General features: G+C 43.1%; 1 protein-coding gene across 1 annotated transcript; it reads left to right on the top strand.

Annotated features, from left to right (window-relative positions):
- Positions 1–4,410: 4,410 nt before the first annotated feature.
- On the top strand, positions 4,411–11,312 carry TUFM (Tu translation elongation factor, mitochondrial). Its single transcript, XM_032237133.1, has 11 exons — positions 4,411–4,516; positions 7,304–7,350; positions 7,453–7,615; positions 8,358–8,524; positions 8,776–8,880; positions 8,984–9,148; positions 9,247–9,379; positions 9,465–9,569; positions 10,130–10,281; positions 10,480–10,599; positions 10,767–11,312. Exons 1-11 carry the CDS (start codon positions 4,465–4,467, stop codon positions 10,935–10,937), a joined length of 1,380 nt encoding a protein of 459 aa, XP_032093024.1. The 5' UTR covers positions 4,411–4,464; the 3' UTR covers positions 10,938–11,312.
- Positions 11,313–12,606: the final 1,294 nt, after the last annotated feature.

The following is a 12,606-nucleotide window of genomic DNA, read 5'->3' as shown; positions in this document are numbered from 1 at the left end:
ATTGTTCAGGCTCATGTCTCTCATCTTTCTCTTGGCAATGCCCCATAGGGGTGGTTTTTTGCGCTCCAGAGGCTTCAGGGAAGCTCATGAAGCCTCCGGAGGGCCTCGGAAGGGTGGGGGAGGGAGGCTATTTTCGCCCTCCCCAGGCTCCTATAAAGCTTCTGGAGGCTGGGGAGGGTGAAAAATGGCTTTTAAAATCAGCTGGCTATCGCACGTATGCACACTGGCCAGCTGGCAGGACAGCACCTCACGTGCCCTGATAAATGGCTCCGCGTGTCACCTGTGGCACCTGTGCCTTAGGTTCGCCATCACTGCTATAGGGCAAATTGAATTAAAAGAGAATGACTCACCAGAAATTACCCTGCAAGTTTCCATGGCTGAGTAGACTGGAATCAAAATCTCTCTAGTGCCACTAGATTTAAAACTGATGTTTCCAATATCAAGATGCTAGGATATTTGGAGATACTTTCTTGGACTTCTACCAGACTTGTAGAAAACAGTTAAGAATTTATTTATTAAATTTGTTTGCTGCCCATCTCACTTAAGGCAACTTTGGGCAGCCTACAACATTAAGAATGGGAAACATGTTGATACTATTAATAATTGTACTGTTTTATATTGTAGAGATCGGAGGTGGCTAGCAGATATCATTCTAGCAACACAATGTTTTATAACTGGATTGTTATAAATGTAAATTCGCCCAATAGCCATTATGACATTAACTCTTTAATATTTTCCCAACATGCTCCACTTTCCTAAAGAGGTTGGGGACTCCTGCCTGAAATAGTACCAAGCCTAAATATCTGACTCAGCAAATATCTGACTGAGGAAATTGAAACCAAATGTTATTTGTCTTATTTCGGGGGGTTCTCTTTTGTAAAAGTTTAGGGCAGGTGACTGACACCTGTTCTCATTTACATTACATTCACACTGCTCTGTAATAGTGGTGGTTTTTAATATTTTCATTTTGTAGACCTATAGAAAAGAATAATCAAATTCCATCATGACCTCAATAACTTCCACCCTACAATCAGTTTCAGCTTCGATCTTTCTACAAAAAAATCCACTTCCTTGAAGTCACAGCAGATACATAAACATCATGTTCTGTAGGAAACTACAAGAAACTGCTATCAAAATCTTGATAAATTTTTTAACTCATCTTTATTATTTTATATATAACTCAAGTCAGCAAACATATTGAATACTCGTTCCTCCTATTTTCCTCAAAACAAACCTGGGTGGTTAACTTGGATTGAGAGGCAATGACTGATCCTAAATCACCCAATTTTTTTTCATGCTGAAGTTCGGATTAGAATTCAGTTTCCTGGTTTCTAGCCTGATACCTTAGTCACTGGACTGGTGATAAACCCTTTTGGGTTTGACATATCAAAAATTCAAAAAATGCCTAAAATGAACTCTGCTGGCAGTTACTCTTCTCCAACAAAAGAGAAACAATTCTCTGACACAGACACACACACAGACACCATCTAAGCCACCAGTGGGTTGCTTCCAGTTCGGCCCAGTTCAGTTGAACCGGTAGTGGAATTCAGGCCTGGGTTGCAGAACTGGCAGTGACCCAGGCCTGCCACGCCCCCAAACCGGTTCCCTCGCCGCCGCTGGGCCACCACCATTTTGGTTTTTAGTGACTGTGTACGCAGTTCATTGTAAATTGTTCTGCGTTGCGCGTGGGTTGCGAACTGGTAGTAAAACCTGTAGCAACCCACCCCTGATCTAGGCAGGGGTCCCCAACCCACGGCCCGTGGACTAGCATGGGCTGTGGCATCCCAGCAATTGGGCTATGCAACTAAGCAAAGCCCCATCCACAGGATGTGCCTTCTGGTCCACGGAAAACCTTTGCCCGTTGAACTGTTCCCTGGTGCCCAAAAGATTGGGGCCACTGATTTAAGTCATCTTGAACAGTGTCATTTGGTGACAGCACTAAGCTGGGTCTGAAATAGAAACCTGGGGGTTTATTTCATCCTCATACCAACGCTGCCATTCAAAGGGTCATCTCACATTGTTTCACTTTGAGAGTAGCATTCACCTCTGCAGCCCAGTGATTCTCGGGTTTTGTTGTACACCACTCACCTTCAAGTGTTCTTTTGCAGTGTTCTTTCCATTGATGGGTTCCTATAGTGTAGCCTATCCAAAGCTGCTCCAGATTGCAGGAGGCGTTTGTTTTTGAAGTGCGTTTGGAGAATGCTCTTTTGTGGCCTCTGCAGCCTCCAAAAAGTGCATGAAACCACTTCCTGTTCTCACATGATTTTTGGAAGCTCTGGAGGCCTCACAATCATGGCCCTCTCACACAACTTTTGCAGGGTCTGAGACTGTGCAAGAGCACTCCCCATTTTCCTTAGCAGCCTCCAAAAATCACACAAGACTTAGATGTGCTTTTGAGAATACAAGTAATTCCTGAGTTACAACAGTTCACTTAGTGATTGTTTTAAGTTACGACCTAACCACCCCAAATACTTATGACAGTCCTGAAATTGCAAATGTTGCAGCACCACAACAGTCGTTCACACTTATGAACTACCGCAGAGGTGCTGCAACATTTGCCCTGGCTATTTCCTTCACCACTCTCCCCCTCTAGGGGAGGGCCTTTAGGCCTCTGTTCTCTGCAAAAGGAGGTCTGGACAAGACTTGCAACAAAAGGCTTTGCACATGGATGAAAGGCCTGAAGCACCAAAGCTTTCCCTCCATTTGCAAACCCTTTTGCCATACTTGCATAAATGCTTTGTCGCCAAGAATGGAGGCCAAGGGGCGCACCCGTCCCTCCAGGCCTCCGTCCTTGCTGGCAAAGGCCTCTTTCAGCCCTTTGCTGGTGATGGTGGAGGCTGGAACTGCTGTATGCAACCCTCGGGGCTTTCCTCCTCGCTGGTAAAGCCTCTTCAGACTAGCGCTGGTGGATCTAAGAAGATATTGTAGTGGTTTACGCTGACTAGGGGAAACAAAAGAAATCAGCTTTCTTCTTGATTATGCCACATGGTCCAGTGAGGGAGTGTCCTTCTCTATGCAGACTTCCTGAACTCATCAAAAAGTTAAGTAAGTGAATGGTGATGGGATGGGGTATGGAGGAAGCCCATAGGGCTTTGGGGAAACCAAGGTGCAGGAGGCAAAGCCTGGGATATTTTAGAGGGTGGGGGAATGCCTCCTGGGAATGCCTGTCCCTGCACTAGACCTCCCTCAGATTCTCCCATCCCTGAGTCACCCCAGGCTGTACTTAAAGACCGATGCATTCATTTATTTAATGAATGCATTGGTGAAAGCAGGGACAGGGAGATCCTTAGGTGCTTCATTTAATGTAGTTCCAACTTCCGACATGAATGGGCAGTCTCCATTAATATTATAAATCAGAGACTGCGTGGTAATTTCTGGGTGCTGGTGAATGTTAATGTGTCACAAATCATCGTGGCATGTCACTTTTGACATGCATGTCATGCGTTTCCTTCATTATACTAAATCAAGCTAACTCTAATAGCAGGAACCACTGTAATTTATAATTTAGCGTGGGGAAAGAAGAATCATTAACCTGAATGGGTTCCAGGCAGTCATCTTGTCCAGTCTTCTGATGAGTGCATATTCCGCAGTCCTGGAATGTGCAGAATTCTAGTTTTCTTCAAACTTCAAGATTTTCAGGTGTTCTGTTCCAATGTGGAATTGAGGGAATTGCAGTCTCACCACACCTGGAGAGTGCCACATTTCAGAAAGGCTGAACTAATTAAATATTCCAGTGTGGCATATTAACACTCTGCCTGTCTTTTGCTGCAAAAAATAATAATTCTTAATATATTTAGCCTACATCTATTTGCCAGCAATTTTCTTACTACTTACTCATTACTACAGTAATTTGTAGTAATGGTGTATTTCAGAGATTGGAGAATTTTGGAAAGTGAAACTGCCAGGATTGAGAATCACTGCTTTAGACTAAACATAGTCCGCACTTCTAGATCATGCTCTAAACAGGACTCCAACTCAACTGAAATATTCACTTTTCCCCGTTTTCTACTAGGACGGGTGACATTTTTTAAAATATCCCTACTTCTACTTTAGTATCTGTACATGTCTCCAATTCTTTCTCCACAACAGCCCTGTATAGTAGGCTGAGGTGAAGTTCAGTCAGTATTCCTTATGGCGAAAGATGGGATTTGAAACAAAGGTCCTTCCTCCAATAAATTTTCTCGCGCCTCTAAAAAATGTCTTTCCTTCGCCGCTCAAAAAAAAGGCATTGCAAAGACAACCGGAAGCTAAGCCTCTAAAACAAGACTGTTACGCAGGATAATTTAATCTAAACCGGCTGCAGGGCGGAAAGGCCGATCCTCCTCAGTCAAAATGAGCGCCTTTTTAAAAATATATATGTATACATTATTTATTTGTAGCCGGAAGTTGGATCTGGCGCGTGCCCCCCCCCTCCCCATTCCCCACACGGGCTGGTGACGATTTTTCCGGGACGAGGAAGGGAAGATGGCGGCCTCTGCTCTGCTGCTGGCGCGAGGGCGGCTGTGCGGCGGTAGCGGTCAGTCAGTCACAGCGGACATTGAGGGGGGCGGGGGAACCCGGTGCGGGCGGGGGGGAGGTGGGGGGTGGAGGCACGTTCCGATAACCAGATGGGAGGCCGAGAAAGGAAGCCCGACGTTTTCCCATCCTCCACGGGTTCTCTCCGGAGCATGCCTGACCTTCCGCGCCTTGACCTGGTCTTCAGTGCTGGGCTACGGAGGATGCTGGAAGGCGGCCACGAGGCGGTCGAGGGGAAGGAGAGAAACAGCCGCCTCTGTCCCCGCGCGCATGAAAAATTTCTTCTTTGTCCCCATAATATGTCTGCGTTAAAACGCAGGGCTCTCCAACCTTGCCGACTTTAAGCCTGGCGGACTTCAACTCCCAGAATTCCCCCAGCCAGCAGCTGGCTGGGGGAATTCTGGGAGTTGAAGTCCGCCAGGCTTAAAGTCGGCAAGGTTGGAGAGCCCTGGCGTAAAGCATCGATTCCAGTACACGTGGGAGACACCGCGTTGCCGAAGCACTACCAGCACCGGGGCTGGGCGAGGCGTCGCTGCAGTTTATTAAAGGCTGTTTGGCGGCCTTTTCTTGATCGAGACCAGAGAATATGCTACCACCATACCGATCTTGCATTTCGCTTCTTGACTCAGTGGTTTGTTTTTTTTTTTAAAAAAAAAAACATTTGTATAATTATGATTTTAATTTATGCCGGTTTTAATTTTGAATCACTTTGTAGTGTATGTGTCTGTGTTTCTTTTGAGACAGACATCAGAATTTCATTTTGAATGTATGCCAGTGTGTTCACAATTTAAAATGACAATAAGGAGATCCTATATGCATATATATGTATATGTGTGTATACTATATATACACACATAAAAACACACACACATATTGAAGTGCAGATTGATGTGTGAATGTACGGACATATATGTATATGATATATATATTGTGTGCGTACATACATACACACTTCAGTGTACACTTCAGTCTACATTTCTGCTCAAGGACCATTGTTAACATGATTTGGAATCTATCAACTTTATGGGAGAAATAAATTGATTTTTATCCCAAATAAATTTTGTTTTCCTCTCTTGAGGGACGTTTCAGTCATTTTGTATTCCTTCTTGCGGTATAACCAATTCCTTTTGAAAAGAGTCTTTCTGCAATAGATACACAGTTCTGAAGTTTTGTGTGCTCATTTTTGGCCTATTAATTTGATAATTCTGAATGAATTTCTGATATTTACATGACTAGTATCACAAAATAAACAATTGATGTGTCTAATGTAGAGAAGATGAAAGAAAATACAAGCTGATTTTAAATATGCTATACATATTTTTACATAATCTATACCAGTGATCATCAACTGGTGGTCTGTGGAAAAATTTTAGTGGTCCACAATGCACCCAGGTGGTGGAACTGCTCCGGGATGACCAATGGGCCAGTCCTGTGGCTAGAGCTCTGAAATATGGGACCAGCCAGGCAGCTCGTGATGGGGCTGGAAAGCTCCGCCATAGAGGGTGGTACGTGCAACATGCAACTTTGCAGGCGGAACAAGGTAATGGTGCTGTTGCAGCAAGGGGGGGGCGGCAGTGCAGAAAGACCGAAGCAACGGGTGTTGGCAATCCGCAGCTCTTTCATCCCCTGCTGTGGCTTCCTGTCAATTGAACCCATCAGTGGCTGGCCTCGCCTTCCCATCCCAGTCACTCCTTGCCTGGCCTGAGAAGGTAAGGGGGGGGGAGGGGATTGATACTCGCTGCATATTACAGAGTGGGTGTGAAGCACACCTGTATTTCATCTCTTGCTGGGTCTTCTTCTGGCCCTTTTTGATGCTATGCACACCTCGGTCATTCAGGGAAACACACAACTTCCTCTGCCCCGTGCCACTGGCCTGGCTGTTTCTCTCTGTGCTGCTGTTGGCGCCTCCATGGCTCTTGCAGCACTTTGCACAGAAGAATTAAATTTAGTGTGCTTCACAATGGGGGACACTGTGTCCCCTCCTCCTGGAGCCCATTACAATGCAGAGCATTGGCTGCAGCTGGGGCAGGCAAGTGTCTCGGTGTGGAGAGCAGGTCATGCGTCTCCCTAAGTGACTGAGGTGCATCCAGCACCAACAAAGTCCGAAGAAGTGCCTGTGAGACCCAGAGAGCACCAGAGAATCAGAATCAAAGATGAGATAGAGAGAGAGAGACAGGGACACAGAGAGGTGTGCATGAGAGAAAGGGTGGATGAAAGAGAAAGAGATGAGACATGAGAGAAAGATGAGGGGACAGTGTGTATGTGAGACAGACAAATGAGACAGAAAAAAGTGTAAGAAGAGATGGGGAAAAAGAAAGATGAGAGGGAGAAACAGGAAGAGGGAGAGAAAGCGTGTTGGATTCATATTAGTGGTCCATGGGATTTAAAATTATGAATTTAGTGGTCCCAGAGGCTAAAAGGTTGGTGACCCCTGATCTATACTTACTTGCTCCTTGGATTAAATGCAATATAAACCAGATCATTACATGGCGATATAAAAGTTGTGCCCTATCTAGATATGCTTTTCAAGTTACCTGAAATTTTTGAGTGTATATGATTTTTGTTAAATGCCTATACTGAGAGTTGTATGCAAAGATACAAAAAGGGAAGGAATGGAACTGAGAACAAGAACGTCCAAAGATAATGGTTTGGTTGGAAGTATAACAATTTCAGTGGGCTATGTGAAGTATAAATTGGATGTTTGAATATGAAGCAGTGTAGTGCGTAAAAGCAGAATACCACAAGCTAATGAGATTCCTATCACAATTATTGTATTTATGTCTTGTAGGCCTACGTGGCTGCTTGCCTCTGTACTTGCAAAATGTACTATACAAGGTAAGAAACATTTACATCAGGGAGTGGAAAAGACAAATGTGTTGATAAAAGTTAGAGGCAGTAATTCATAGAGATGTAATGCTATTTGTTTTCCCCCCGCAGCCACCAGTACATGGCACAAGCTTCGGTGGACTAGAATTCCCAATTCGATGTTTTGCAGTTGAAGCAAAAAAAACATTTGTAAGGGACAAACCACATGTCAACATTGGAACAATTGGGCATGTGGATCATGGCAAGACCACATTAACGGCAGCCATCACTAAAAGTAAGTGTTGGGGAAAGATGGGCACAGTTGTTAAAGGAGACCAAATAAATATCTTAAGCACCTCCCTTTTTATTTGCTAAAGGACCATTGATTTAAAGAACCACCAGTAAAGTATTGAAGCAATTGAGTAGGCTGATCCAGAGCTATTGGTAAACAAGATGTTCTAAAATTAAAGCATAATATTCAAAAAAATTGCCAGGGGTTAGGGTTTTTTTTATGTTGGGTGCTCTGGCTGTTTCCAGTCATCAGGATTCACATCTAGAATCTGCTTCAGCCTTTGTATTTGGAATAAAAATGTTACCCTTCAATAATAATCTTGATTGATGGCTATCACAATGTATTTGAAGGTGTTAGGGCTCTGTTACACAGCAGGAGTCTTCCAGAGGGTTTCAGATCTATCCAAGTATAATATTATTTCAAAGTTCACATAGACTTAGTGCTTTCTCCTTACTTGAGGCTCAGGTGAAGAATTAAGCGTAGTGTGTTCTCCCCCACTTTTATCAAGTGCGAGAAAAACTTTGATGCTATTTTCTATTAACACCTCTTATAATTGTATAAGGAAAAAAAGGCTGAGATGCGTAAGTCCTTTTTGCTAATTCAAAAGTTCAGAAAAGGAATAAAAGAAGCTTTAAGCAATGTTTGGCTGACTTGTCCCCTTACACAAGGACTAGTGCCAGCCCTTCAGATACATCAGTTTAAACACACCCATGATGCCATGATCATATTTACCTTTTTCTTCCAGTTCTTTCTGAGACTGGAAGTGCCCAGTTCAAGAAATATGAAGAGATAGATAATGCGCCAGAAGAGAAGGCCCGGGGGATTACAATTAATGCCTCCCATGTAGAGTATTCAACAGCCAACCGCCATTATGGTCATACAGATTGTCCTGGGCATGCTGATTATATCAAGGTAGGCATGAGGAACTAGATGCTAAGGAACTTTTTAAGAATTTCAATATTCCTGTTTTGGAATCCCTGGCAGAAGGTTCTTAGTGATTGTACTTGAAAGATATATTTAAATAAATGGTTGATTTAAGGGAAAAAACCCCACACAGAAGTATCTTTCCTGTTTGAGATATTTTTATTCCAACCACAATAATATGAATGTTTTTCTAAGCTTAGTGTTGGAAACTGACATGTTTCCCATTCTTTGGTCTATAGAATATGATCATTGGGACAGCACCATTAGATGGCTGTATCCTGGTGGTGGCTGCAACAGATGGACAAATGCCACAGACTAGAGAGCACCTTCTTCTTGCTAAACAGGTTGGTTGTGATCTAAAAAATACCATAGTGATCATCTGATACATTTGCTCAGACAGGGCAAATTTAAGCAAATTTCCCTTCTTTCCCCTCCACACTATTCTAGATTGGAGTGAAACATGTGGTTGTGTACATCAACAAAGCTGATGCAGTTGATGATAAAGAAATGTTGGAACTAGTGGAGCTGGAGATCCGCGAGCTACTTACAGAGTTGGGTTATGATGGGGAAGCAGCTCCTGTAATCATAGGGTCTGCTCTGTGCGCTTTAGAGGTCAGTGTTATGCTGCACTAACTCTGTTCCTTTTATTTCCTCCCTTAAGAGGTATTACTAATTCCTCTGGTTCTTTTTTTTTTTTTTTTTTTTTGTAGAACCAAAATCCAGAACTGGGATTGAATTCTGTCATGAAGCTTCTGGACACAGTGGATTCATACATCCCTGTGCCAAAACGTGACCTTGATCAACCTTTTCTGCTTCCCATAGAGCGTACTTACTCCATTCCAGGTACCAAATTATTACATTCTACCTTGCACATCCAAAGGTAGGGATCTATAACTATTTTATTTAAACTGGTTTTAATTTGTTCTAGGTCGGGGCACTGTTGTAGCAGGTACCCTTGAACGTGGGATTCTCAAGAAAGGGGAAGAATGTGAATTTGTGGGTTACAAAACACATTTACGCTCAGTTGTGACTGGTAAGTAGAATTCCCCCCTCCTTTTTTTTTTGCAAGATTGGTCTTCCAGTGTGTTTTTAGCTTAGTTTTTCTCCTGTTACTGGTATGTTTCTAAACAATTATGACCTGAAAATTATGACTGAGGCAATCCTTGAAATACATTAGTTCTCAACTTACAACCACAATGGAGTCCAATATTTATATTAAGTGAAATATGTTGTCAGTTTTGCCCCATTTGATGACTTTTCTTGCCAGATTTGTTAAGTGAATCACTCTGATGTTAATTTAGTAACATGGCTAAGTGAATCTGGGTTCCTCCATTGACTTTGCTTGTCAGAAGGTCGCAAAGGGGTAACGTTACCCTGGAACCGTCATAAATGAGTCAGTTGTCAAGCATCTGAATATAAATCATGTGCATGGGGATACTGCAATGGCCATTAAGTGTGAAAAAGGGTCATAAGTCATTCAGTGCCATTGTAACTTTGAATGGTCACCAAGAGAACTGTTGTAAGTCAAGGACTATCTGTATAATTTTGTGGAACTGGGGACGCTGCATAGAATGTGTGTGTAATTTGCTTTAGGTGTCGAGATGTTCCACAAACAGTTGGATCAGGCACAGGCTGGAGACAATTTGGGTGCTTTGATCCGGTCTGTGAAACGAGAAGATATACGACGGGGATTAGTCATGTGTAAGCCTGGCTCCATCCAGCCACATCAGAAGATTGAGGCTCAGGTAAGTGAGGGAAATATATGTGGGAAGGCAGAATACTAGCATGCTGTTTCACATCGTGTAGAGGGCTGAGAAAGAGACGTCCATAAAACTCTGGAGCACGTTAACACGTTATTAGGCATTGGTAGGCTACTATCCCCAAACATGCTCTCCTACCATGTAAAGTTAAGACAAGAAAAATAAATTGCTTTACTTTCATAGGTTTATATCCTGACCAAAGAGGAAGGTGGCCGTCAAGCATCTTTTGTGTCGAAGTTCATGCCAATTATGTTCTCGCTGACCTGGAATATGACTTGTCGCCTAGAATTACCTGAGGGAAAGGTTTGTATCACACATTTCCCCTCCAATTTGTTATGCGTGATCACTGCTGAGTACCGGGGTTTGAACAGGGATTATCTCAATATTTCTAGATTGCCACATTTCTTGTAGTTGTGGAGGTCTAAGTGTAGGTTGCCATCTCTTCATACCTTTCCTCTTGTTTGCTGTAGGAAATGGTGATGCCAGGCGAGAACGTCTGCCTTAAGCTCGTACTGCAGTACCCCATGGTCTTGGAAGAAGGACAACGGTTCACTCTCCGGGATGGATCTCGAACCATGGGCACTGGAGTGGTCACTAAGATACTGCCACTAGAACCAGGGGATGATTGCTGGGATAGTTAAGTTGCAGTAGCTGGAAATGGACATGAATACTTCCTAGAAAACTGACGACACTGCATCCATGTCTGCTCAGTAGATGAAGGTGGCAGTCTTGGCTCAAAGAAGAGGGTTCCACCAGGGGGTGGGAGAGCAAAGGTGAAAATTGTTTAAATAAAAATAATTCAAAAGTGAGCAGAAGCTTTTTTCCCCCCTCCCCTCCAGAATCATCCCTGGCTCAATGCAAGTGTGCTGATGAAGCTACAAAACATAGTTCTTTCTCATCAAGACAATAATTCCTATTTCCATTTTTTAAACGCAGGTATTTTTCCCCCTTATATTTTCAATATGTTGACTTTGTGATTTCATGTTTCCTTTCTCCTATGCGTGGCAGCACAAAAACATAACAAAGCTTCTGTGAGGTTCTTGGCACTCCAAAACTATGTTATCTGATTGGGTAATGACATGTCTGCAAGTAAGCAACAAAGGCCAGAGCACCAAGAAGCTCACAGTTCAACCCCAAACTACATATATTATCTTCTGTTGGAAATGTGCTGCTTTTGCATGCTGCTTATCTGTAATGGATTAAGGTTGCATAGCAGGGTTATTTATGTGCTTGTGATGCACAGATGATCTGGAAACTAACTAAAGTGTTCATTGGAAGGAGTGAAATCACTATTTGTTCCCCAGCAGTATTTTAACTATGCATTGACGGTGGTTTTTTTAAAAGTGATTTTAAATACTATCAACCATACACAAGTCTTATTTTTGCAACTAATTACATGAATCACTAACAAGAGTTTGATAAAATTTAATGTACAAGTTTTTAGCCTGATTAAGCATTGCCAACCTGTTTCACAAATATGATCAGCAGAATTATAATAGTTGAGAAGGGACTAATATCCTTAACTCTAAAGTTTGTTTTCTTCTATACTTAAATGTTTTTTCCTGTTTAAAAAAAAAGGACATTTCCTTTATTCACCACTTCACAACTGTTGGTTCACATTACAGCTGTACATATACAATGCCAGATCCCCTATACCCATGATGGCAAACCTATGGCACGCGTGCCAGAGATGGCACGCAGAGCCCTCTGTGGGCACATTGCCATCACCAGCTGCTCTTTGGTACAGAGTGCCCAAACCGGAACACACATGCGCATGCACGTGTTGCAGTCCCAGAAACTCGACTAGTTGGCCAGTGCACATGCACATCCTGGAAACCAAAAAACCAGGTGGCTGGCACATGCATGCGCATCAGCCAACTGTTCGAGTTTCTGGGGCCCCGGTGCATGCACACACACACATTTCAGTTTGGGCACTCAGTGCTGAAAAGGTTTGCCATCATTGCCCTATACCTTAAATCAGGGGTAGTCAACCTTTTTATACCTATCGCTCACTTTTGTATCTGTTAGTAGTAAAATTTTCTAACCACCCATCGGTTCGACAGTACCGGTGATTTATAAAGTAGGGAAGTAACTTTATTTATAAAATTTATAAAGCAGAGTTACAGCAAACCCCTACTGCCCACCATGAAAGCTGGAACGCCCACTAGCCGGCGGTAGGGACCAGGTTGACTACCACTGCCTTAGATTGACTATCCAGGATCAAAGTAAGACTATGACACTGTAAGCAGGTTGACGAATGAAAACTGAATTTCATTGGAGAGCAGCAAAAAGGTCATGGTCCACAACACT

The sequence above is a fragment of the Thamnophis elegans genome, chromosome Z (assembly GCF_009769535.1).
Source record: "Thamnophis elegans isolate rThaEle1 chromosome Z, rThaEle1.pri, whole genome shotgun sequence".
Lineage (NCBI taxonomy): Eukaryota > Metazoa > Chordata > Lepidosauria > Squamata > Colubridae > Thamnophis > Thamnophis elegans.
The sequence above is the reverse complement of the archived record's forward strand: the minus strand, read 5'-3'. Positions and strand labels throughout refer to the sequence as shown.

Excerpts from the sequence above, each read along its gene's own strand:
- TUFM (XM_032237133.1), top strand. The coding sequence starts at position 4,465 with ATGGCGGCCTCTGCTCTGCTGCTGGCGCGAGGGCGGCTGTGCGGCGGT. Across the intron at positions 8,881-8,983 it reads ACCTTCTTCTTGCTAAACAG|ATTGGAGTGAAACATGTGGT; the intron begins GTTGGTTGTGAT and ends ACACTATTCTAG. Across the intron at positions 9,149-9,246 it reads CTGCTCTGTGCGCTTTAGAG|AACCAAAATCCAGAACTGGG; the intron begins GTCAGTGTTATG and ends TTTTTTTTGTAG.